Source organism: Alosa sapidissima, chromosome 9 (assembly GCF_018492685.1).
Source record: "Alosa sapidissima isolate fAloSap1 chromosome 9, fAloSap1.pri, whole genome shotgun sequence".
NCBI classification, from domain to species: Eukaryota; Metazoa; Chordata; class Actinopteri; order Clupeiformes; family Clupeidae; genus Alosa; species Alosa sapidissima.
In genome coordinates this window covers 26,275,334-26,303,327 of record NC_055965.1, presented here as the reverse complement: position 1 = coordinate 26,303,327, position 27,994 = coordinate 26,275,334, and the positions used below count along the sequence as shown (strand labels likewise).

The 27,994-nt window shown below is 40.8% G+C and overlaps 2 protein-coding genes across 4 annotated transcripts in view; both read right to left on the bottom strand.

Moving 5' to 3' along the window:
- LOC121718496 (B-cell receptor CD22-like) overlaps window positions 1-27,994 on the bottom strand; it is a 53,586-nt gene that overhangs the window by 23,605 nt on the left and 1,987 nt on the right. The gene's annotated exons all lie outside the window — the stretch shown is intronic.
- Window positions 14-27,994, bottom strand: LOC121719495. Of its 3 annotated transcripts, none has more exons than XM_042105193.1 (16): window positions 27,691-27,992; window positions 26,214-26,300; window positions 25,143-25,214; window positions 21,827-21,895; window positions 20,843-20,914; window positions 18,064-18,132; window positions 17,081-17,152; window positions 12,946-13,014; window positions 11,963-12,034; window positions 7,828-7,896; window positions 6,845-6,916; window positions 1,998-2,043; window positions 1,853-1,885; window positions 1,623-1,688; window positions 775-825; window positions 14-662 (listed from the first exon to the last, which is right to left on the bottom strand). In XM_042105193.1, exons 1-16 carry the CDS (start codon window positions 27,799-27,801, stop codon window positions 379-381), a joined length of 1,314 nt encoding a protein of 437 aa, XP_041961127.1. In that variant the 5' UTR covers window positions 27,802-27,992; the 3' UTR covers window positions 14-378. The 3 variants fall into 3 exon arrangements, with proteins under 3 accessions (XP_041961127.1, XP_041961128.1, XP_041961129.1); XM_042105194.1 differs by lacking the exon at window positions 27,691-27,992 and adding an exon at window positions 27,222-27,401; XM_042105195.1 differs by lacking the exons at window positions 775-825; window positions 1,623-1,688; window positions 1,853-1,885 and having other exon boundaries at window positions 27,691-27,994.

The window sequence follows — 27,994 nt, the reverse complement described above, 5'->3', positions numbered from 1 at the left end:
ACAACATAACTCAAGATATGACAACCTGACACTATACATAATTGTGAGGACAGGGATAATTAGCTAGCTAAGCCACGCCCATGACACAGAGGTGAATTAGATGGACATAGTATACAACACTCAAACATGTCACATAGGTGTATTAGAAGGTCAAACATGAATAGACTGGACATGGATACACAAAAGGACACACCTATCTATTATTTATGTATTATTTATGTATAAACAATTATGAACAGTAATGACAGACTTTATGAATGCATTCAAACCCTTCATGAACACTGGGTTCATAGAACATAAAAAGTCATAAAACAGTACAAAGTTTTAAAAAATCATTAAACAGTAAAAAGTAAAAACATTTTTTTTTAAAAAAAACATTTAAAACACTGGGCGAATGTCTTTGAATGACTTCTTTGCAACAATACCCCGATTCCTTACAAAATCTCTTAAATTTTGTTCAGATCGTTTAGCTAGAGCAGGATGCTCAGCAATCTTGCACAGTTTGCACTCTTTTATTGTGGCTAGACTCCCTTTGGCTATGTGGACCCTGAAATGCCGCATTACTGCAGCAATCTCCGTTGGTGACCACGGCCGTTTTTGTTTTCTCCTGGGATCCTTTTCCCACGCAAGGGGCCGTGTGCCTTCCAGGGCAGAGTCAACATCTATAAATGGAAAATTATGAATGAATCACTCATCCAAACAGTATCACTAGCTCATCTACATGTAAGGAACCAAATGTCAGTGGATATACTGGTGGACAGAATATATTCGTACCATCTGAGGCGCCTGGAGTGGTCTCAACAGGTCGCCTTGCTCTCTTCTTTCCTGCAATAAAGAGGACAGCTCAATAAAAATCTTTAAATTGTAATTGAACTTAGGCCTTTGTCACAACAATCATTCAACTTCATCCTCTAATCATGTAACAGCCATTTATCTTTACATCTATCTATCCACCTATGCATCCATCCCTCCATCTAAAGTATCTCACAAAAGTATGATTATGTAAGATTGTTCAAATGTCTGAGGCCACTATTAGATAGCTTGGAGACCAGACTCTCTTCTTCGCAGAGAGTCTGGCCTAGATCCATTGGCAAAGTTTATTTCCTGGTTTGTGGATGCTTGTCTGAAGTTTGAATTCATTGGAGTTCAATCAATAACGTTTGGTAATGACGTATGATAACCACGGGGGACACAACGATAACGATAGGCTTGGAACTTAAATGTAATCGCTCTTGGGAACGCCCTCTGTTCGCTGATTGGGCGGAGATGCACTTTCCGGAGTAAACGAAGCTGGATCAAGCTATACCAGACAGAGTAGTAAAGAGAAATGAAATTGAGCGGAAGTACGTAGTCAGGCGGAGTCAGGCTAACTATTAGATGTGTTGTGTTAGCAATGCTGTAATGGCAGTTTATCATCACTCTGTCTTTTTATTAAGCCAAATCGAGTCAAATAACTCCCCCTAATTCCCTGCACTTATGACAATGCTTCAGTGGCCTGCCTCATGAAGAACAAAACTTAATTAACACTTCCTATTAAATCTGCAAGAAGTTTCTAACTCTAAATGTTTCTTCTCTCAAAACATAATTCAGCAGTAGAGTCGTCTGTGTGTGTGTGCTTTTACCTGAATGTGTGCGCACTTCCCTCCTGCTGTGCACTCTCTCCTTCCCATCAGTGTTTTTGTGTAATGCTGAAAAAAAATAAACAACCCCCTTAATCCAAACAGTTAGGTTCATCATCTTTTAAATTTCTATGTGACTGACAGGATATTATCGAACTACATCTGACCTGTTTCAATAGCCTCACAGCACACTACAGTGACTATAGATGAGAAACGTTTTAAGACTGTCATACCTTGAGACGTGCCTTCCAGGGCAGAGTCACCATCTGTGAATGGAACATTAGGAATGAATCACTCATCCAAACAGTATCACTAGCTCATCTATATGTAAGGAACCAAATGTCAGTGGATATACTAGTGGACAGAATATATTCGTACCATCTGAGGCGCCTGGAGTGGTCTCAACAGGTCGCCTTGCTCTCTTCTGCAATAAAGAGGACAGCTCAATAAAAATCTTTACATTGTAATTCAACTTAGGCCTTTGTCACAACAATCATTCAACTTCATCCTCTAATCATGTAACAGCCATTTATCTTTACATCTATCTATCCACCTATGCATCCATCCATCCATCTACAGTATCTCACAAAAGTGAATAACTTTCACAAAATAACTCTGCATATAGCCATTCATGTCTAAACAGCTGGCAACAAAAGTGAGTACACCTCACAGTGAACATGTCCTAATTGTGCCCAAACTGTCAATATTTTGTGTGAGCACTATCATGATGTACTGCCTTAACCCCTATGGGCTTGAAATCACCAGAGCTGCACAGGTTTCAACTGGAATCCTATCCCACTCCTCCATGATGACATCATAGAGCTGGTGGATGTTAGACACCTTGCTCTACTCCACCTTCCGCATGAGAATGAGCCACAGGCGCTCAAATGGGTGTAGGTACTAAGCCAGTCCATCACCTTTATCTTCAGCTTCCTCAACAAGGCAGTTGTCATCTTGGAGGTGTGTTTAGGGTCATCATCATGCTGTAAAACTGCCATGCCATGCATGCGGCCCAGTTTCCGAGGAGAGGAGGTCATGCTCTGCTTGGAACTCATGTTTCCCTCTATGAACCACAACTCCCCAGTGCCAGCAGCACTCATGCAGCCCTAGATGCCACCACCACCATGCCTGACTTTAGACAAGAGACCGTTGTCTTGGTGTTCCTCACCAGGGTGCTGCCACACACACTTGACATCATCTGAGCCAAACAAGTTGATCTTGGTCTTGTGTGCAGAAGACAAGCGGATTACTGGAACCATGTCCTGTGGTCTGATGAGACCAAGATAAACTTGCTCAGATGATGTCAAGTGTGTGTGGCAGCACCTTGGTGAGGAACACCAAGACAACGGTCTCTTGCCTAAAGTCAAGCATGGTGGTGGTGGCATCATATCTAGGGCTGCATGAGTGCTGCTGGCACTGGGGAGTTGTGGTTCATAGAGGGAAACATGAGTTCCAAGCAGAGCATGACCACCTCTCCTCGGAAACTGGGCCGCATGCATGGCATGGCCGTTTTACACATGATGATGACCCTAAACACACCTCCAAGATGACAACTGTCTTGCTGAGGAAGCTGAAGATAAAGGTGATGGACTGGCCTAGTACCTACACCCATTTGAGCGCCTGTGGCTCATCCTCAAGTCGAAGGTGGAGGAGAGCAAGGTGTCTAACATCCACCAGCTCTGTGATGTCATCATGGAGGAGTGGGATAGGATTCCAGTTGAAACCTGTGCAGCTCTGGTGATTTCAAGCCCATAGGGGTTAAGGCAGTACATAATAATAGTGCTCACACAAAATATTGACAGTTTGGGCACAATTAGGACATGTTCGCTGTGAGGTGTGCTCACTTTTGTTGCCAGCTGTTTAGACATGAATGGCTATATGCAGAGTTATTTTGTGAAAGTTATTCACTTTTGTGAGATACTGTAGATGGATGGATGGATGCATGCATAGGTGGATAGATAGATGTAAAGATAAATGGCTGTTACATGATTAGAGGATGAAGTTGAATGATTGTTGTGACAAAGGCCTAAGTTCAATTATGTTGAGTTCACATCCAACCTACAAGTCTGATAGGATCTAGTGTGTACATACGCCTATGGATGTATCTGTGTGTAGATACTTTACAAAACACATTCACAGTAATCAGTAGGGGTGGGCGATATGGACAAATAATAATATCTCGATATTTTGGTGATTTTGACGATAACGATAATTAGTCGATATCCTTTAAAAAACTGTTTTTAAAAGTCCAAGTTACTTTACAGCTCATTATTTATGAATAGCATCATTACAATAATAACCAATAACCTAACCTGTGACTTTTCTAACCAAACCAATGCATTGTCACTCTATGACACATTTCCAATTCTGCCCCCACTTGTGTGTGTGGCAATGACATGGTCTAGCCAGCTACATTACAGAGGATAGATAGGCCTGACCGTTTCCCAAGAGAAAGTCTGAAGCTGAAGTTCCTTTCAAACTTTTACTTAGGTTTCACTGTAAAACTAAGCAGACCTTTCAGAATAGAAACTAATGCATTAGCTTAAGGCTAATGTATATGAGAAATCCCATAGAGATGCTAACGGTTAGCATAATCGCTAAAAGTTGATATTTAGAGCGAACTTTAGTCCATTTACAAAAAGGTAACATAAGAAGATATCTTTTGCAATTGACTATTAAAATACTCAAAGGCTAGCCTAATGTTTACATATAATACCGTGACTAACTCATCAATGCCACTTGAACAAAGTAGCAGCACAAAATAAACATTAGGCCTGCGTATGACAACGTGGACCACTAGGAATCACGTGACTTGCTCTGCTGCAGCCAAGGGCTTCTCTCGCATACACCTCCTGGCATAGTGAATGTATGGGGGTTCAATGCGTGATTTCGATTGTTTTCCCCCTAAGTAATTTAAATACTCGATAATGTCAATTTGCACATTGTTAAAACAGCAATCACGATATTATCGCAGACGATATATATCGCCCACCCCTAGTAATCAGTGTGTGTAGCAGTCAGGTGTAGCAGTCAGGTATGTAGCACCAACACCTGACTGTTACATACACTGATGACTGTCAATGTGTGTTGTAAAGTATCTAGACGCCGTCCTCACAAAACCTACACCTGACTTTTATATACACTGATGACTGTCAATGTGTGTTGTAAAGTATCTAGACGCTGTCCTCACAAAACCTACACCTGACTGTTACATACACTGATGACTGTCAATGTGTGTTGTAAAGTATCTAGACGCCGTCCTCACAAAACCTACACCTGACTGTTATATACACTGATGACTGTCACTGTGTGTTGTAAAGTATCTAGACGCTGTCTTCACAACACACATTGACAGTCCACAGTGTGTGTAACAGTAAGATGTAGGTGCTGTGTGGACAACGTATAGATACTGTACAACACATATTGACAGTCATCAGTGTGTGTAACAGTCCAGTATAGCAGTCAGTGTGTAGCAGTCAGATGAAGTTGTTAGGAAGACAGCGTGTAGATACTTTAGGGTCCGTGTCCACCAAAGAAGCTATTTATACAGAGAGCGCTCAAAAACTCATTTTCTGAGCACTTCGTTCTAGTCTTTACTGTTGCTAGGTTGCCAAAACTGTCTGTCAGCACGTCATTTCTAGAATGTTGCGTAATGCGAACTAACTAGTCACCTAGCTAACGGAAAAGGCAGCAATCATTCAGGACTCAGCTGATCAAATGACCTCGACAGACAAAACGAGTTCACGTGGGATTTCAGTGAAGTCCATCCCTCTAGGAAATTACTGTTTACACTTTGTTTAATGTGGACTTTTTATATTTATTTTTATATTTGACTGGGCTGAAGGAAGTTTTCCCCTGCAACTCACCAGACAGTGTTGACAATGCATGTCCTGCATCTTCCTCGATTTTAATTGGCTAGGAAGGCTAGTATCTAGACGCTGTCCTCACAAAACCTACAAATTAACATTTAGCCATTTTTCAATTTTTAGCCAAAAAACACACTTATGTTGTTCCGATCAGCATGAAATCAGACTATGTTGAACAACGCGAGATTACAAACAATCCGGGCTCAGTTTGGAGTCGGTGGATTATTCCCAGTAGGAGGTAAATGGTTTGAAACGTACAAGGTTTCCCCGTTCTGGTGCGATAATGCTGCATGCTAGAGGGACAAGAACAAGATGCACGGCACCGCCTTGAGGCCCCCGAGAAATGTTCCAAAGGAGGGATCTCTGAGACACCCACAAAAAAAAAACACAATGGAAAAACTTCAAAAAAGTTGACCTCTCCCACTTCAGAGGTAGAGTTGTGGGTGGTAGCATCGAGCTAGGAGGCTGAAATTCAAGTCAGACCTTTTGCACATGGCCTACATGGAGAGTGCCAAGTTTAATCGCTCTAGCTGTAAAGCAAAGTGTTGTGTCTGCAAAAAATTCCTTTTTGACGAATTAAACTAGCATCCATATCTCGCTGTTTGTGGCACGACAGCTACGCATACGTGTGTTTGAGGATAATATAGTAGTCGGTTAGCAATGTAGCAGTCAGGTATGTAGCACCAACACCTGACTGTTACATACACTGATGACTGTCAATGTGTGTTGTAAAGTATCTAGACGCCGTCCTCACAAAACCTACACCTGACTGTTACATACACTGATGACTGTCAATGTGTGTTGTAAAGTATCTAGACGCCGTCTTCACAAAACCTACACCTGACTGTTATATACACTGATGACTGTCAATGTGTGTTGTAAAGTATCTAGACGCTGTCCTCACAAAACCTACACCTGACTTTTATACACTGATGACGGTCAATGTGTGTTGTAAAGTATCTAGACGCCGTCCTCACAAAACCTACACCTGACTGTTATATACACTGATGACTGTCACTGTGTGTTGTAAAGTATCTAGACGCTGTCTTCACAACACACATTGACAGTCCACAGTGTGTGTAACAGTAAGATGTAGGTGCTGTGTGGACAACGTATAGATACTGTACAACACATATTGACAGTCATCAGTGTGTGTAACAGTCCAGTATAGCAGTTAGTGTCAAGCAGTCAGGTATAGCAGTCAGTGTGTAGCAGTCAGGTGAAGGTGTTATTTAGATAGTGTCTACATTTTTCTGAACTGAAGAATTTCTCCATCATTCAGTCTTAACCGTTTCTGACTAAGCAACACCTTCCCTAAATATGTAATCAGCTGTGAAATGTCATATAGTCTCAACTTACCTGTTCAGTGTTGTTGACATCACTCTCTGTTCCTGCTGCATTAGGAACTGGAGGAGCTGCTTCAGTTGAAATCTTGTGTGCAAGGATTAAAAAAAGTTGTCATTTACAAATAAAACAAGTTTGTTAAAGGAACACACCACCGTTTTTCCATACTGAAATATGTTCTTCCCTTATCTTAAACCAGTTGATACATACCTATCTCGTCTTTGTGCATGCACTCAATCGCTCTGGTGCGCGGCGTTATTTTGCTAGCATGTAGCATAGCTCAGAACAGTCTATGGTTTCATTAGGATCCCAAAAGGGGTAAAGTTAGAAGCGACCAAGTGCTTCCACGTTTTCCCTATTTAAATAAGGTTACGTGGGTAGTTACACGACCCAAGTATGGTTATACAAAATAAAACTTGGCGATTATCTAGGCAGATAAAAAGGATAACTATAATGTATGGCGGAATTGCGCTTGGGAGCACTTCAAGGTCAGCGCAATAATGTCTTCACTCCTGAAACATGAAGGCACCGTATACCTAGCAGCGAACAGAAGGTATATAGTGCCATCATGTTTCAGGAGTGATGATATTACTGCGCCGACGTCAAAGTGCTCCCAAGTGTTATTCCGCCATACATTATAGTTATCCTTTTTATCCGCTTAGAAAATTGCCACGTTTTTATTTTGTGTAACCATACTTGGGTCGTGTAACTACTCACGTAACCGTATTTAAATAAGGAAAACGTGGAAGTGCTTGGTCGCTTCTAACTTCACCCCTTTTTTGAAACCATAGACTGTTCTGAGCCATGATGCATGCTAGCATAGCTAACTCCGCGCACCAGAGCGATTGAGTGCATGCACAAAGACGAAATAGGTATGGATCAACTGGTTTAAGATCAGGGAAAAACATATCAGTATGGAAAAACGGTGGCGTGTGCCTTTAACATTAAAATTCAGTGGTAACTACATCAGGTTAGAGACACACCCTACAGACATTTACCTTCTCTGTTGAATCCTCTAATGCAAGATTGGCCAAAGAAGTTTGTTGCTGCTCAGTGTCTGGAGTCAACTGTAAAACATAAAGCAAGCATTTTTATGAGGAATCATTTAATGATGGGTGTGTTACAATATAATGTCTGTATGAATTAACATAGCTTTGTGAAAGGGGTTCTGTACTGCAGTACAAGAAAGAGAAGAGAAGACAATGATGCCCATGTTGAGTTCACATCCAACCTACAAGTCTGATAGGATCTAGTGTGTACATACGCCTATGGATGTATCTGTGTGTAGATACTTTACAAAACACATTCACAGTAATCAGTAGGGGTGGGCGATATGGACAAAAAATAATATCTCGATATTTTGGTGATTTTGACGATAACGATAATTAGTCGATATCCTTTAAAAAACTGTTTTTAAAAGTCCAAGTTACTTTACAGCTCATTATTTATGAATAGCATCATTACAATAATAACCAATAACCTAACCTGTGACTTTTCTAACCAAACCAATGCATTGTCACTCTATGACACATTTCCAATTCTGCCCCCACTTGTGTGTGTGGCAATGACATGGTCTAGCCAGCTACATTACAGAGGATAGATAGGCCTGACCGTTTCCCAAGAGAAAGTCTGAAGCTGAAGTTCCTTTCAAACTTTTACTTAGGTTTCACTGTAAAACTAAGCAGACCTTTCAGAATAGAAACTAATGCATTAGCTTAAGGCTAATGTATATGAGAAATCCCATAGAGATGGTAACGGTTAGCATAATCGCTAAAAGTTGATATTTAGAGCGAACTTTAGTCCATTTACAAAAAGGTAACATAAGAAGATATCTTTTGCAACTGACTATTAAAATACTCAAAGGCTAGCCTAATGTTTACATATAATACCGTGACTAACTCATCAATGCCACTTGAACAAAGTAGCAGCACAAAATAAACATTAGGCCTGCGTATGACAACGTGGACCACTAGCAATCACGTGACTTGCTCTGCTGCAGCCAAGGGCTTCTCTCGCATACACCTCCTGGCTTAGTGAATGTATGGGGGTTCAATGCGTGATTTCGATTGTTTTCCCCCTAAGTAATTTAAATACTCGATAATGTCAATTTGCACATTGTTAAAACAGCAATCACGATATTATCGCAAACGATATATATCGCCCACCCCTAGTAATCAGTGTGTGTAGCAGTCAGGTATGTAGCACCAACACCTGACTGTTACATACACTGATGACTGTCAATGTGTGTTGTAAAGTATCTAGACGCCGTCCTCACAAAACCTACACCTGACTGTTACATACACTGATGACTGTCAATGTGTGTTGTAAAGTATCTAGACGCCGTCCTCACAAAACCTACACCTGACTGTTACATACACTGATGACTGTCAATGTGTGTTGTAAAGTATCTAGACGCCGTCCTCACAAAACCTACAAATTAACATTTAGCCATTTTTCAATTTTTAGCCAAAAAACACACTTATGTTGTTCCGATCAGCATGAAATCAGACTATGTTGAACAACGCGAGATTACAAACAATCCGGACTCAGTTTGGAGTCGGTGGATTATTCCCAGTAGGAGGTAAATGGTTTGAAACGTACAGGGTTTCCCCGTTCTGGTGCGATAATGCTGCATGCTAGAGGGACAGGAACAAGATGCACGGCACCGCCTTGAGGCCCCCGAAAAATGTTCCAAAGGAGGGATCTCTGAGACACCCACAAAAAAAAAACACAATGGAAAAACTTCAAAAAAGTTGACCTCTCCCACTTCAGAGGTAGAGTTGTGGGTGGTAGCATCGAGCTAGGAGGCTGAAATTCAAGTCAGACCTTTTGCACATGGCCTACATGGAGAGTGCCAAGTTTAATCTCTCTAGCTGTAAAGCAAAGTGTTGTGTCTGCAAAAAATTCCTTTTTGACGAATTAAACTAGCATCCATATCTCGCTGTTTGTGGCACGACAGCTACGCATACGTGTGTTTGAGGATAATATAGTAGTCGGGTAGCAATGTAGCAGTCAGGTATGTAGCACCAACACCTGACTGTTACATACACTGATGACTGTCAATGTGTGTTGTAAAGTATCTAGACGCTGTCCTCACAAAACCTACACCTGACTGTTTTATACACTGATGACTGTCAATGTGTGTTGTAAAGTATCTAGACGCCGTCCTCACAAAACCTACACCTGACTGTTATATACACTGATGACTGTCACTGTGTGTTGTAAAGTATCTAGACGCTGTCTTCACAACACACATTGACAGTCCACAGTGTGTGTAACAGTAAGATGTAGGTGCTGTGTGGACAACGTATAGATACTGTACAACACATATTGACAGTCATCAGTGTGTGTAACAGTCCAGTATAGCAGTCAGTGTGTAGCAGTCAGATGAAGTTGTTAGGAAGACAGCGTGTAGATACTTTAGGGTCCGTGTCCACCAAAGAAGCTATTTATACAGAGAGCGCTCAAAAACTCATTTTCTGAGCACTTCGTTCTAGTCTTTACTGTTGCTAGGTTGCCAAAACTGTCTGTCAGCACGTCATTTCTAGAATGTTGCGTAATGCGAACTAACTAGTCACCTAGCTAACGGAAAAGGCAGCAATCATTCAGGACTCAGCTGATCAAATGACCTCGACAGACAAAACGAGTTCACGTGGGATTTCAGTGAAGTCCATCCCTCTAGGAAATTACTGTTTACACTTTGTTTAATGTGGACTTTTTATATTTATTTTTATATTTGACTGGGCTGAAGGAAGTTTTCCCCTGCAACTCACCAGACAGTGTTGACAATGCATGTCCTGCATCTTCCTCGATTTTAATTGGCTAGGAAGGCTAGTATCTAGACGCTGTCCTCACAAAACCTACAAATTAACATTTAGCCATTTTTCAATTTTTAGCCAAAAAACACACTTATGTTGTTCCGATCAGCATGAAATCAGACTATGTTGAACAACGCGAGATTACAAACAATCCGGACTCAGTTTGGAGTCGGTGGATTATTCCCAGTAGGAGGTAAATGGTTTGAAACGTACAGGGTTTCCCCGTTCTGGTGCGATAATGCTGCATGCTAGAGGGACAGGAACAAGATGCACGGCACCGCCTTGAGGCCCCCGAAAAATGTTCCAAAGGAGGGATCTCTGAGACACCCACAAAAAAAAAAACACAATGGAAAAACTTCAAAAAAGTTGACCTCTCCCACTTCAGAGGTAGAGTTGTGGGTGGTAGCATCGAGCTAGGAGGCTGAAATTCAAGTCAGACCTTTTGCACATGGCCTACATGGAGAGTGCCAAGTTTAATCTCTCTAGCTGTAAAGCAAAGTGTTGTGTCTGCAAAAAATTCCTTTTTGACGAATTAAACTAGCATCCATATCTCGCTGTTTGTGGCACGACAGCTACGCATACGTGTGTTTGAGGATAATATAGTAGTCGGTTAGCAATGTAGCAGTCAGGTATGTAGCACCAACACCTGACTGTTACATACACTGATGACTGTCAATGTGTGTTGTAAAGTATCTAGACGCCGTCCTCACAAAACCTACACCTGACTGTTACATACACTGATGACTGTCAATGTGTGTTGTAAAGTATCTAGACGCCGTCTTCACAAAACCTACACCTGACTGTTATATACACTGATGACTGTCAATGTGTGTTGTAAAGTATCTAGACGCTGTCCTCACAAAACCTACACCTGACTTTTATACACTGATGACGGTCAATGTGTGTTGTAAAGTATCTAGACGCCGTCCTCACAAAACCTACACCTGACTGTTATATACACTGATGACTGTCACTGTGTGTTGTAAAGTATCTAGACGCTGTCTTCACAACACACATTGACAGTCCACAGTGTGTGTAACAGTAAGATGTAGGTGCTGTGTGGACAACGTATAGATACTGTACAACACATATTGACAGTCATCAGTGTGTGTAACAGTCCAGTATAGCAGTTAGTGTCAAGCAGTCAGGTATAGCAGTCAGTGTGTAGCAGTCAGGTGAAGGTGTTATTTAGATAGTGTCTACATTTTTCTGAACTGAAGAATTTCTCCATCATTCAGTCTTAACCGTTTCTGACTAAGCAACACCTTCCCTAAATATGTAATCAGCTGTGAAATGTCATATAGTCTCAACTTACCTGTTCAGTGTTGTTGACATCACTCTCTGTTCCTGCTGCATTAGGAACTGGAGGAGCTGCTTCAGTTGAAATCTTGTGTGCAAGGATTAAAAAAAGTTGTCATTTACAAATAAAACAAGTTTGTTAAAGGAACACACCACCGTTTTTCCATACTGAAATATGTTCTTCCCTTATCTTAAACCAGTTGATACATACCTATCTCGTCTTTGTGCATGCACTCAATCGCTCTGGTGCGCGGCGTTATTTTGCTAGCATGTAGCATAGCTCAGAACAGTCTATGGTTTCATTAGGATCCCAAAAGGGGTAAAGTTAGAAGCGACCAAGTGCTTCCACGTTTTCCCTATTTAAATAAGGTTACGTGGGTAGTTACACGACCCAAGTATGGTTATACAAAATAAAACTTGGCGATTATCTAGGCAGATAAAAAGGATAACTATAATGTATGGCGGAATTGCGCTTGGGAGCACTTCAAGGTCAGCGCAATAATGTCATCACTCCTGAAACATGAAGGCACCGTATACCTAGCAGCAAACAGAAGGTATATAGTGCCATCATGTTTCAGGAGTGATGATATTACTGCGCCGACGTCAAAGTGCTCCCAAGTGTTATTCCGCCATACATTATAGTTATCCTTTTTATCCGCTTAGAAAATTGCCACGTTTTTATTTTGTGTAACCATACTTGGGTCGTGTAACTACTCACGTAACCGTATTTAAATAAGGAAAACGTGGAAGTGCTTGGTCGCTTCTAACTTCACCCCTTTTTTGAAACCATAGACTGTTCTGAGCCATGATGCATGCTAGCATAGCTAACTCCGCGCACCAGAGCGATTGAGTGCATGCACAAAGACGAAATAGGTATGGATCAACTGGTTTAAGATCAGGGAAAAACATATCAGTATGGAAAAACGGTGGCGTGTGCCTTTAACATTAAAATTCAGTGGTAACTACATCAGGTTAGAGACACACCCTACAGACATTTACCTTCTCTGTTGAATCCTCTAATGCAAGATTGGCCAAAGAAGTTTGTTGCTGCTCAGTGTCTGGAGTCAACTGTAAAACATAAAGCAAGCATTTTTATGAGGAATCATTTAATGATGGGTGTGTTACAATATAATGTCTGTATGAATTAACATAGCTTTGTGAAAGGGGTTCTGTACTGCAGTACAAGAAAGAGAAGAGAAGACAATGATGCCCATGTTGAGTTCACATCCAACCTACAAGTCTGATAGGATCTAGTGTGTACATACGCCTATGGATGTATCTGTGTGTAGATACTTTACAAAACACATTCACAGTAATCAGTAGGGGTGGGCGATATGGACAAAAAATAATATCTCGATATTTTGGTGATTTTGACGATAACGATAATTAGTCGATATCCTTTAAAAAACTGTTTTTAAAAGTCCAAGTTACTTTACAGCTCATTATTTATGAATAGCATCATTACAATAATAACCAATAACCTAACCTGTGACTTTTCTAACCAAACCAATGCATTGTCACTCTATGACACATTTCCAATTCTGCCCCCACTTGTGTGTGTGGCAATGACATGGTCTAGCCAGCTACATTACAGAGGATAGATAGGCCTGACCGTTTCCCAAGAGAAAGTCTGAAGCTGAAGTTCCTTTCAAACTTTTACTTAGGTTTCACTGTAAAACTAAGCAGACCTTTCAGAATAGAAACTAATGCATTAGCTTAAGGCTAATGTATATGAGAAATCCCATAGAGATGCTAACGGTTAGCATAATCGCTAAAAGTTGATATTTAGAGCGAACTTTAGTCCATTTACAAAAAGGTAACATAAGAAGATATCTTTTGCAACTGACTATTAAAATACTCAAAGGCTAGCCTAATGTTTACATATAATACCGTGACTAACTCATCAATGCCACTTGAACAAAGTAGCAGCACAAAATAAACATTAGGCCTGCGTATGACAACGTGGACCACTAGCAATCACGTGACTTGCTCTGCTGCAGCCAAGGGCTTCTCTCGCATACACCTCCTGGCTTAGTGAATGTATGGGGGTTCAATGCGTGATTTCGATTGTTTTCCCCCTAAGTAATTTAAATACTCGATAATGTCAATTTGCACATTGTTAAAACAGCAATCACGATATTATCGCAGACGATATATATCGCCCACCCCTAGTAATCAGTGTGTGTAGCAGTCAGGTATGTAGCACCAACACCTGACTGTTACATACACTGATGACTGTCAATGTGTGTTGTAAAGTATCTAGACGCCGTCCTCACAAAACCTACACCTGACTTTTATATACACTGATGACTGTCAATGTGTGTTGTAAAGTATCTAGACGCCGTCCTCACAAAACCTACACCTGACTGTTACATACACTGATGACTGTCAATGTGTGTTGTAAAGTATCTAGACGCCGTCCTCACAAAACCTACACCTGACTGTTACATACACTGATGACTGTCAATGTGTGTTGTAAAGTATCTAGACGCCGTCCTCACAAAACCTACAAATTAACATTTAGCCATTTTTCAATTTTTTAGCCAAAAAACACACTTATGTTGTTCCGATCAGCATGAAATCAGACTATGTTGAACAACGCGAGATTACAAACAATCCGGACTCAGTTTGGAGTCGGTGGATTATTCCCAGTAGGAGGTAAATGGTTTGAAACGTACAGGGTTTCCCCGTTCTGGTGCGATAATGCTGCATGCTAGAGGGACAGGAACAAGATGCACGGCACCGCCTTGAGGCCCCCGAAAAATGTTCCAAAGGAGGGATCTCTGAGACACCCACAAAAAAAAAACACAATGGAAAAACTTCAAAAAAGTTGACCTCTCCCACTTCAGAGGTAGAGTTGTGGGTGGTAGCATCGAGCTAGGAGGCTGAAATTCAAGTCAGACCTTTTGCACATGGCCTACATGGAGAGTGCCAAGTTTAATCTCTCTAGCTGTAAAGCAAAGTGTTGTGTCTGCAAAAAATTCCTTTTTGACGAATTAAACTAGCATCCATATCTCGCTGTTTGTGGCACGACAGCTACGCATACGTGTGTTTGAGGATAATATAGTAGTCGGGTAGCAATGTAGCAGTCAGGTATGTAGCACCAACACCTGACTGTTACATACACTGATGACTGTCAATGTGTGTTGTAAAGTATCTAGACGCTGTCCTCACAAAACCTACACCTGACTGTTTTATACACTGATGACTGTCACTGTGTGTTGTAAAGTATCTAGACGCTGTCTTCACAACACACATTGACAGTCCACAGTGTGTGTAACAGTAAGATGTAGGTGCTGTGTGGACAACGTATAGATACTGTACAACACATATTGACAGTCATCAGTGTGTGTAACAGTCCAGTATAGCAGTCAGTGTGTAGCAGTCAGATGAAGTTGTTAGGAAGACAGCGTGTAGATACTTTAGGGTCCGTGTCCACCAAAGAAGCTATTTATACAGAGAGCGCTCAAAAACTCATTTTCTGAGCAGTTCGTTCTAGTCTTTACTGTTGCTAGGTTGCCAAAACTGTCTGTCAGCACGTCATTTCTAGAATGTTGCGTAATGCGAACTAACTAGTCACCTAGCTAACGGAAAAGGCAGCAATCATTCAGGACTCAGCTGATCAAATGACCTCGACAGACAAAACGAGTTCACGTGGGATTTCAGTGAAGTCCATCCCTCTAGGAAATTACTGTTTACACTTTGTTTAATGTGGACTTTTTATATTTATTTTTATATTTGACTGGGCTGAAGGAAGTTTTCCCCTGCAACTCACCAGACAGTGTTGACAATGCATGTCCTGCATCTTCCTCGATTTTAATTGGCTAGGAAGGCTAGTATCTAGACGCTGTCCTCACAAAACCTACAAATTAACATTTAGCCATTTTTCAATTTTTAGCCAAAAAACACACTTATGTTGTTCCGATCAGCATGAAATCAGACTATGTTGAACAACGCGAGATTACAAACAATCCGGACTCAGTTTGGAGTCGGTGGATTATTCCCAGTAGGAGGTAAATGGTTTGAAACGTACAGGGTTTCCCCGTTCTGGTGCGATAATGCTGCATGCTAGAGGGACAGGAACAAGATGCACGGCACCGCCTTGAGGCCCCCGAAAAATGTTCCAAAGGAGGGATCTCTGAGACACCCACAAAAAAAAAACACAATGGAAAAACTTCAAAAAAGTTGACCTCTCCCACTTCAGAGGTAGAGTTGTGGGTGGTAGCATCGAGCTAGGAGGCTGAAATTCAAGTCAGACCTTTTGCACATGGCCTACATGGAGAGTGCCAAGTTTAATCTCTCTAGCTGTAAAGCAAAGTGTTGTGTCTGCAAAAAATTCCTTTTTGACGAATTAAACTAGCATCCATATCTCGCTGTTTGTGGCACGACAGCTACGCATACGTGTGTTTGAGGATAATATAGTAGTCGGGTAGCAATGTAGCAGTCAGGTATGTAGCACCAACACCTGACTGTTACATACACTGATGACTGTCAATGTGTGTTGTAAAGTATCTAGACGCCGTCCTCACAAAACCTACACCTGACTGTTACATACACTGATGACTGTCAATGTGTGTTGTAAAGTATCTAGACGCCGTCTTCACAAAACCTACACCTGACTGTTATATACACTGATGACTGTCAATGTGTGTTGTAAAGTATCTAGACGCTGTCCTCACAAAACCTACACCTGACTTTTATACACTGATGACGGTCAATGTGTGTTGTAAAGTATCTAGACGCCGTCCTCACAAAACCTACACCTGACTGTTATATACACTGATGACTGTCACTGTGTGTTGTAAAGTATCTAGACGCTGTCTTCACAACACACATTGACAGTCCACAGTGTGTGTAACAGTAAGATGTAGGTGCTGTGTGGACAACGTATAGATACTGTACAACACATATTGACAGTCATCAGTGTGTGTAACAGTCCAGTATAGCAGTTAGTGTCAAGCAGTCAGGTATAGCAGTCAGTGTGTAGCAGTCAGGTGAAGGTGTTATTTAGATAGTGTCTACATTTTTCTGAACTGAAGAATTTCTCCATCATTCAGTCTTAACCGTTTCTGACTAAGCAACACCTTCCCTAAATATGTAATCAGCTGTGAAATGTCATATAGTCTCAACTTACCTGTTCAGTGTTGTTGACATCACTCTCTGTTCCTGCTGCATTAGGAACTGGAGGAGCTGCTTCAGTTGAAATCTTGTGTGCAAGGATTAAAAAAAGTTGTCATTTACAAATAAAACAAGTTTGTTAAAGGAACACACCACCGTTTTTCCATACTGAAATATGTTCTTCCCTTATCTTAAACCAGTTGATACATACCTATCTCGTCTTTGTGCATGCACTCAATCGCTCTGGTGCGCGGCGTTATTTTGCTAGCATGTAGCATAGCTCAGAACAGTCTATGGTTTCATTAGGATCCCAAAAGGGGTAAAGTTAGAAGCGACCAAGTGCTTCCACGTTTTCCCTATTTAAATAAGGTTACGTGGGTAGTTACACGACCCAAGTATGGTTATACAAAATAAAACTTGGCGATTATCTAGGCAGATAAAAAGGATAACTATAATGTATGGCGGAATTGCGCTTGGGAGCACTTCAAGGTCAGCGCAATAATGTCATCACTCCTGAAACATGAAGGCACCGTATACCTAGCAGCAAACAGAAGGTATATAGTGCCATCATGTTTCAGGAGTGATGATATTACTGCGCCGACGTCAAAGTGCTCCCAAGTGTTATTCCGCCATACATTATAGTTATCCTTTTTATCCGCTTAGAAAATTGCCACGTTTTTATTTTGTGTAACCATACTTGGGTCGTGTAACTACTCACGTAACCGTATTTAAATAAGGAAAACGTGGAAGTGCTTGGTCGCTTCTAACTTCACCCCTTTTTTGAAACCATAGACTGTTCTGAGCCATGATGCATGCTAGCATAGCTAACTCCGCGCACCAGAGCGATTGAGTGCATGCACAAAGACGAAATAGGTATGGATCAACTGGTTTAAGATCAGGGAAAAACATATCAGTATGGAAAAACGGTGGCGTGTGCCTTTAACATTAAAATTCAGTGGTAACTACATCAGGTTAGAGACACACCCTACAGACATTTACCTTCTCTGTTGAATCCTCTAATGCAAGATTGGCCAAAGAAGTTTGTTGCTGCTCAGTGTCTGGAGTCAACTGTAAAACATAAAGCAAGCATTTTTATGAGGAATCATTTAATGATGGGTGTGTTACAATATAATGTCTGTATGAATTAACATAGCTTTGTGAAAGGGGTTCTGTACTGCAGTACAAGAAAGAGAAGAGAAGACAATGATGCCCATGTTGAGTTCACATCCAACCTACAAGTCTGATAGGATCTAGTGTGTACATACGCCTATGGATGTATCTGTGTGTAGATACTTTACAAAACACATTCACAGTAATCGGTAGGGGTGGGCGATATGGACAAAAAATAATATCTCGATATTTTGGTGATTTTGACGATAACGATAATTAGTCGATATCCTTTAAAAAACTGTTTTTAAAAGTCCAAGTTACTTTACAGCTCATTATTTATGAATAGCATCATTACAATAATAACCAATAACCTAACCTGTGACTTTTCTAACCAAACCAATGCATTGTCACTCTATGACACATTTCCAATTCTGCCCCCACTTGTGTGTGTGGCAATGACATGGTCTAGCCAGCTACATTACAGAGGATAGATAGGCCTGACCGTTTCCCAAGAGAAAGTCTGAAGCTGAAGTTCCTTTCAAACTTTTACTTAGGTTTCACTGTAAAACTAAGCAGACCTTTCAGAATAGAAACTAATGCATTAGCTTAAGGCTAATGTATATGAGAAATCCCATAGAGATGGTAACGGTTAGCATAATCGCTAAAAGTTGATATTTAGAGCGAACTTTAGTCCATTTACAAAAAGGTAACATAAGAAGATATCTTTTGCAACTGACTATTAAAATACTCAAAGGCTAGCCTAATGTTTACATATAATACCGTGACTAACTCATCAATGCCACTTGAACAAAGTAGCAGCACAAAATAAACATTAGGCCTGCGTATGACAACGTGGACCACTAGCAATCACGTGACTTGCTCTGCTGCAGCCAAGGGCTTCTCTCGCATACACCTCCTGGCTTAGTGAATGTATGGGGGTTCAATGCGTGATTTCGATTGTTTTCCCCCTAAGTAATTTAAATACTCGATAATGTCAATTTGCACATTGTTAAAACAGCAATCACGATATTATCGCAGACGATATATATCGCCCACCCCTAGTAATCAGTGTGTGTAGCAGTCAGGTATGTAGCACCAACACCTGACTGTTACATACACTGATGACTGTCAATGTGTGTTGTAAAGTATCTAGACGCCGTCCTCACAAAACCTACACCTGACTTTTATATACACTGATGACTGTCAATGTGTGTTGTAAAGTATCTAGACGCCGTCCTCACAAAACCTACACCTGACTGTTACATACACTGATGACTGTCAATGTGTGTTGTAAAGTATCTAGACGCCGTCCTCACAAAACCTACACCTGACTGTTACATACACTGATGACTGTCAATGTGTGTTGTAAAGTATCTAGACGCCGTCCTCACAAAACCTACAAATTAACATTTAGCCATTTTTCAATTTTTAGCCAAAAAACACACTTATGTTGTTCCGATCAGCATGAAATCAGACTATGTTGAACAACGCGAGATTACAAACAATCCGGACTCAGTTTGGAGTCGGTGGATTATTCCCAGTAGGAGGTAAATGGTTTGAAACGTACAGGGTTTCCCCGTTCTGGTGCGATAATGCTGCATGCTAGAGGGACAGGAACAAGATGCACGGCACCGCCTTGAGGCCCCCGAAAAATGTTCCAAAGGAGGGATCTCTGAGACACCCACAAAAAAAAAACACAATGGAAAAACTTCAAAAAAGTTGACCTCTCCCACTTCAGAGGTAGAGTTGTGGGTGGTAGCATCGAGCTAGGAGGCTGAAATTCAAGTCAGACCTTTTGCACATGGCCTACATGGAGAGTGCCAAGTTTAATCTCTCTAGCTGTAAAGCAAAGTGTTGTGTCTGCAAAAAATTCCTTTTTGACGAATTAAACTAGCATCCATATCTCGCTGTTTGTGGCACGACAGCTACGCATACGTGTGTTTGAGGATAATATAGTAGTCGGTTAGCAATGTAGCAGTCAGGTATGTAGCACCAACACCTGACTGTTACATACACTGATGACTGTCAATGTGTGTTGTAAAGTATCTAGACGCCGTCCTCACAAAACCTACACCTGACTGTTACATACACTGATGACTGTCAATGTGTGTTGTAAAGTATCTAGACGCCGTCTTCACAAAACCTACACCTGACTGTTATATACACTGATGACTGTCAATGTGTGTTGTAAAGTATCTAGACGCTGTCCTCACAAAACCTACACCTGACTTTTATACACTGATGACGGTCAATGTGTGTTGTAAAGTATCTAGACGCCGTCCTCACAAAACCTACACCTGACTGTTATATACACTGATGACTGTCACTGTGTGTTGTAAAGTATCTAGACGCTGTCTTCACAACACACATTGACAGTCCACAGTGTGTGTAACAGTAAGATGTAGGTGCTGTGTGGACAACGTATAGATACTGTACAACACATATTGACAGTCATCAGTGTGTGTAACAGTCCAGTATAGCAGTTAGTGTCAAGCAGTCAGGTATAGCAGTCAGTGTGTAGCAGTCAGGTGAAGGTGTTATTTAGATAGTGTCTACATTTTTCTGAACTGAAGAATTTCTCCATCATTCAGTCTTAACCGTTTCTGACTAAGCAACACCTTCCCTAAATATGTAATCAGCTGTGAAATGTCATATAGTCTCAACTTACCTGTTCAGTGTTGTTGACATCACTCTCTGTTCCTGCTGCATTAGGAACTGGAGGAGCTGCTTCAGTTGAAATCTTGTGTGCAAGGATTAAAAAAAGTTGTCATTTACAAATAAAACAAGTTTGTTAAAGGAACACACCACCGTTTTTCCATACTGAAATATGTTCTTCCCTTATCTTAAACCAGTTGATACATACCTATCTCGTCTTTGTGCATGCACTCAATCGCTCTGGTGCGCGGCGTTATTTTGCTAGCATGTAGCATAGCTCAGAACAGTCTATGGTTTCATTAGGATCCCAAAAGGGGTAAAGTTAGAAGCGACCAAGTGCTTCCACGTTTTCCCTATTTAAATAAGGTTACGTGGGTAGTTACACGACCCAAGTATGGTTATACAAAATAAAACTTGGCGATTATCTAGGCAGATAAAAAGGATAACTATAATGTATGGCGGAATTGCGCTTGGGAGCACTTCAAGGTCAGCGCAATAATGTCATCACTCCTGAAACATGAAGGCACCGTATACCTAGCAGCAAACAGAAGGTATATAGTGCCATCATGTTTCAGGAGTGATGATATTACTGCGCCGACGTCAAAGTGCTCCCAAGTGTTATTCCGCCATACATTATAGTTATCCTTTTTATCCGCTTAGAAAATTGCCACGTTTTTATTTTGTGTAACCATACTTGGGTCGTGTAACTACTCACGTAACCGTATTTAAATAAGGAAAACGTGGAAGTGCTTGGTCGCTTCTAACTTCACCCCTTTTTTTGAAACCATAGACTGTTCTGAGCCATGATGCATGCTAGCATAGCTAACTCCGCGCACCAGAGCGATTGAGTGCATGCACAAAGACGAAATAGGTATGGATCAACTGGTTTAAGATCAGGGAAAAACATATCAGTATGGAAAAACGGTGGCGTGTGCCTTTAACATTAAAATTCAGTGGTAACTACATCAGGTTAGAGACACACCCTACAGACATTTACCTTCTCTGTTGAATCCTCTAATGCAAGATTGGCCAAAGAAGTTTGTTGCTGCTCAGTGTCTGGAGTCAACTGTAAAACATAAAGCAAGCATTTTTATGAGGAATCATTTAATGATGGGTGTGTTACAATATAATGTCTGTATGAATTAACATAGCTTTGTGAAAGGGGTTCTGTACTGCAGTACAAGAAAGAGAAGAGAAGACAATGATGCCCATGTTGAGTTCACATCCAACCTACAAGTCTGATAGGATCTAGTGTGTACATACGCCTATGGATGTATCTGTGTGTAGATACTTTACAAAACACATTCACAGTAATCAGTAGGGGTGGGCGATATGGACAAAAAATAATATCTCGATATTTTGGTGATTTTGACGATAACGATAATTAGTCGATATCCTTTAAAAAACTGTTTTTAAAAGTCCAAGTTACTTTACAGCTCATTATTTATGAATAGCATCATTACAATAATAACCAATAACCTAACCTGTGACTTTTCTAACCAAACCAATGCATTGTCACTCTATGACACATTTCCAATTCTGCCCCCACTTGTGTGTGTGGCAATGACATGGTCTAGCCAGCTACATTACAGAGGATAGATAGGCCTGACCGTTTCCCAAGAGAAAGTCTGAAGCTGAAGTTCCTTTCAAACTTTTACTTAGGTTTCACTGTAAAACTAAGCAGACCTTTCAGAATAGAAACTAATGCATTAGCTTAAGGCTAATGTATATGAGAAATCCCATAGAGATGCTAACGGTTAGCATAATCGCTAAAAGTTGATATTTAGAGCGAACTTTAGTCCATTTACAAAAAGGTAACATAAGAAGATATCTTTTGCAACTGACTATTAAAATACTCAAAGGCTAGCCTAATGTTTACATATAATACCGTGACTAACTCATCAATGCCACTTGAACAAAGTAGCAGCACAAAATAAACATTAGGCCTGCGTATGACAACGTGGACCACTAGCAATCACGTGACTTGCTCTGCTGCAGCCAAGGGCTTCTCTCGCATACACCTCCTGGCTTAGTGAATGTATGGGGGTTCAATGCGTGATTTCGATTGTTTTCCCCCTAAGTAATTTAAATACTCGATAATGTCAATTTGCACATTGTTAAAACAGCAATCACGATATTATCGCAGACGATATATATCGCCCACCCCTAGTAATCAGTGTGTGTAGCAGTCAGGTGTAGCAGTCAGGTATGTAGCACCAACACCTGACTGTTACATACACTGATGACTGTCAATGTGTGTTGTAAAGTATCTAGACGCCGTCCTCACAAAACCTACACCTGACTTTAATATACACTGATGACTGTCAATGTGTGTTGTAAAGTATCTAGACGCTGTCCTCACAAAACCTACACCTGACTGTTACATACACTGATGACTGTCAATGTGTGTTGTAAAGTATCTAGACGCCGTCCACACAAAACCTACACCTGACTGTTATATACACTGATGACTGTCAATGTGTGTTGTAAAGTATCTAGACGCTGTCCTCACAAAACCTACACCTGACTGTTTTATACACTGATGACTGTCAATGTGTGTTGTAAAGTATCTAGACGCTGTCCTCACAAAACCTACACCTGACTGTTATATACACTGATGACTGTCACTGTGTGTTTTAAAGTATCTAGACGCTGTCTTCACAACACACATTGACAGTCCACAGTGTGTGTAACAGTAAGATGTAGGTGCTGTGTGGACAACGTATAGATACTGTACAACACATATTGACAGTCATCAGTGTGTGTAACAGTCCAGTATAGCAGTCAGTGTGTAGCAGTCAGATGAAGTTGTTAGGAAGACAGCGTGTAGATACTTTAGGGTCCGTGTCCACCAAAGAAGCTATTTATACAGAGAGCGCTCAAAAACTCATTTTCTGAGCACTTCGTTCTAGTCTTTACTGTTGCTAGGTTGCCAAAACTGTCTGTCAGCACGTCATTTCTAGAATGTTGCGTAATGCGAACTAACTAGTCACCTAGCTAACGGAAAAGGCAGCAATCATTTAGGACTCAGCTGATCAAATGACCTCGACAGACAAAACGAGTTCACGTGGGATTTCAGTGAAGTCCATCCCTCTAGGAAATTACTGTTTACACTTTGTTTAATGTGGACTTTTTATATTTATTTTTATATTTGACTGGGCTGAAGGAAGTTTTCCCCTGCAACTCACCAGACAGTGTTGACAATGCATGTCCTGCATCTTCCTCGATTTTAATTGGCTAGGAAGGCTAGTATCTAGACGCTGTCCTCACAAAACCTACAAATTAACATTTAGCCATTTTTCAATTTTTAGCCAAAAAACACACTTATGTTGTTCCGATCAGCATGAAATCAGACTATGTTGAACAACGCGAGATTACAAACAATCCGGACTCAGTTTGGAGTCGGTGGATTATTCCCAGTAGGAGGTAAATGGTTTGAAACGTACAGGGTTTCCCCGTTCTGGTGCGATAATGCTGCATGCTAGAGGGACAGGAACAAGATGCACGGCACCGCCTTGAGGCCCCCGAAAAATGTTCCAAAGGAGGGATCTCTGAGACACCCACAAAAAAAAAACACAATGGAAAAACTTCAAAAAAGTTGACCTCTCCCACTTCAGAGGTAGAGTTGTGGGTGGTAGCATCGAGCTAGGAGGCTGAAATTCAAGTCAGACCTTTTGCACATGGCCTACATGGAGAGTGCCAAGTTTAATCTCTCTAGCTGTAAAGCAAAGTGTTGTGTTCCTTTTTGACGAATTAAACTAGCATCCATATCTCGCTGTTTGTGGCACGACAGCTACGCATACGTGTGTTTGAGGATAATATAGTAGTCGGGTAGCAATGTAGCAGTCAGGTATGTAGCACCAACACCTGACTGTTACATACACTGATGACTGTCAAGGTGTGTTGTAAAGTATCTAGACGCTGTGCTCACAAAACCTACTCCTGACTGTTTCATACACTGATGACTGTCACTGTGTGTTGTAAAGTATCTAGACGCTGTCTTCACAACACACATTGACAGTCCACAGTGTGTGTAACAGTAAGATGTAGGTGCTGTGTGGACAACGTATAGATACTGTACAACACATATTGACAGTCATCAGTGTGTGTAACAGTCCAGTATAGCAGTTAGTGTCAAGCAGTCAAGTATAGCAGTCAGTGTGTAGCAGTCAGGTGAAGGTGTTATTTAGATAGTATCTACATTTTTCTGAACTGAAGAATTTCTCCATTAATCAGTCTTAACAGTTTCTGACTAAGCAACACCTTCCCTAAATATGTAATCAGCTGTGAAATGTCATACAGTCTCAACTTACCTGTTCAGTGTTGTTGACATCACTCTCTGTTCCTGCTGCATTAGGAACTGGAGGAGCTGCTTCAGTTGAAATCTTGTGTGCATGGATTAAAAAAAGTTGTCATTTACAAATAAAACAAGTTTGTTAAAGGAACACACCACCGTTTTTCCATACTGAAATATGTTCTTCCCTTATCTTAAACCAGTTGATACATACCTATCTCGTCTTTGTGCATGCACTCAATCGCTCTGGTGCGCGGCGTTATTTTGCTAGCATGTAGCATAGCTCAGAACAGTCTATGGTTTCATTAGGATCCCAAAAGGGGTGAAGTTAGAAGCGACCAAGTGCTTCCACGTTTTCCCTATTTAAATAAGGTTACGTGGGTAGTTACACGACCCAAGTATGGTTATACAAAATAAAACTTGGCGATTATCTAGGCAGATAAAAAGGATAACTACAATGTATTTCGGAATTGAGCTTGGGAGCACTTCAAGGTCAGTGCAATAATGTCATCACTCCTGAAACATGAAGGCACCGTATACCTAGCAGCAAACAGAAGGTATATAGTGCCATCATGTTTCAGGAGTGATGATATTACTGCACCGACGTCGAAGTGCTCCCAAGTGTTATTCCGCCATACATTATAGTTATCCTTTTTATCCGCTTAGAAAATTGCCACGTTTTTATTTTGTGTATGTACAGCACTGCAGCATTGGAGGACAGTACACATTGGTCGTAGTGTTATCCGATTGCGTCGAAGCCCGAAATCATTCAGAGTGAACATGGTCTAGTGTTATCCAATTGCGTGCAGTGAGGTTTTTAAATGCATGCTTGTTGCCGCCCCTCGAGTTGGGCCATTAGATTGTTCTTGTTGTTTTAATACTAGATTTACATGGTCAATGGGTCCTATTGTTTAGTCTTGCAATGCTACTGGATAGTAAATGTGTATAAAGATCTGCCCATCTGGCCGTGAACTCACACAACCTGAAGATTTTACCAGAATAAGCAAGTGTGTGTATGTAGATCATGTGTATGTCTCTTTGTGCATGCTGAATTTCCTATGAGATCTTATCTTAAGCCTGTATTACTCACCTTTGTATCTTTCGACAAGGACGAGAAATACTTCGCCTCATTGATGGGTTTTACCACTCTCCTCCGGGACCTTAGAGTTGCCATCTCCTACAACAACCCAAAGATAATGTTTACAACACATATTATTTAGACAGTTCAGTGTTGTCTAATGCAATTTTGATGTGCTCTGTTTTCACTCTCTCAATCACACTGTAGCTCTCATCAAGTGAGAAATTCCAACCATCATAAGATGCTAATTTACATTTGTGAGGATTTCGATATACACATGCATCTACGATAATGACGGAGCAATATTAGCAGCTATATCTGTCACTACCGCTCATGAATGAATCGCGAGTGCTAGACACTAGGCCGCCTACACAGACTGTTTGCTTACAGTTATGAACTGAATAAAATCGCGGAGCTCATCAATGTTACTGATGTCTGCCAAACAGACGCACCTAGACAGTTCACGGTAATTAGGCTATGAGGAGTAGAGTAGGGTAGTGTAGCTTCACAACAAGAACGAAATTGAAGTAGCAAAACTGCAGCAGGAAGAGAGATTTTGTTTGATGTTTGACTCCTGAATGAACATTTATCTCGAGTGCTATACATTTAGGCCGCCTACACACTCACTGTTTACCATGGCCAATCACGTGAAAACCGTCGGATTCCGGGGTGCATCTCTAGTTATAAGAACACGGTGCCCACGAAATTATCAAGTTCACTGCTATCACTCACTAGCCTCCTTTCACACCAACAATTAAATCTGACAATAATATGTCCACAGTCAGGTAGTTAATCCATCAGTCACAAGTCTATCAACCTCAAATAACCACATTTCTGACCATTTTTGTAAAAAGCTAGTAATCATATTAATATTTAATTTTTTGCTAAACAGTATGCTAACTAGCTAACAAGCTTCTACATTTGCTAAATGACAACTCGTGCTGAATCTCAGTCACTCATGTGCTTTATATGGATTCAAATAATATTGTATTCAAATAAAATAAACTGTTTGTTCCTTACCCAAACACTGGATAAACGATAAAGCCAAGGCCACGAGCTAATAAGCGAATTAATGCTGGTGCTAGCTCAACACTTTTGCATGTATCTAGAATTTGGCTTCACGTGGGTAATAGCTAATCCTGCTAGTATTTCTAACGTTAATGCTTTTTGAGCAACGTTGCCGGGCAATGATATGACAGGATCCTAACATACTGATTAGATGATCACAACAAGTTGTGTGAAGATTTAAGATATCTGTATACAACTTTGTTGATGAATATCAATAGGAAAGTGCTCAAACAACATCGTTGCTCAAAAAGTTGCCCTGTGTATCATCAGCTAGCCTTAAGGTTAACCAGTTTGACAACAATAAAAGAACATTTCGAATGCTTTATTGCTTTAATCATTTGTCGCTATAATAATAAAGTTGGTAAATCAGGTCCTAGTCTTTTAGTTAACCTTTACATTTTAGTTAAATCATCAATGTTACCTGCACATGTCTCTTCCTCCAAGTCAGTGTGAACCGAGTGGGTGAGAGTTGATCCGATGCTGAGGGGAGGGTTGTCAGCCAATCAGAAGCTCCGCTGTGTGAATTATTCATGAGGTGTATAGTACAGCCAATCAGAAGCTCCGCTGTGTGAATTATTCATGAGGTGTATAGTACCACTTTTCACCACCAGTAGCGCACTTTTATACACTGATTATACACAAAAATCGATAATTGTGAACTATACAGACATTTTGGGGAAAAGCAATATTTGGGTTGTCTCTACCTATAGAAACACTTCTGCGCT

What these genes read in the sequence shown, in the direction of transcription:
- LOC121719495 (XM_042105193.1), bottom strand. Translation starts at nt 27,801, where the DNA reads ATGAATAATTCACACAGCGGAGCTTCTGATTGGCTGACAACCCTCCCC. An exon ending in TAGAGGATTCAACAGAGAAG is followed by an intron (nt 12,035 to 12,945) that starts GTAAATGTCTGT and finishes CTTGCACACAAG; the next exon opens with ATTTCAACTGAAGCAGCTCC. An exon ending in ATGTCAACAACACTGAACAG is followed by an intron (nt 7,897 to 11,962) that starts GTAAGTTGAGAC and finishes TATGTTTTACAG; the next exon opens with TTGACTCCAGACACTGAGCA.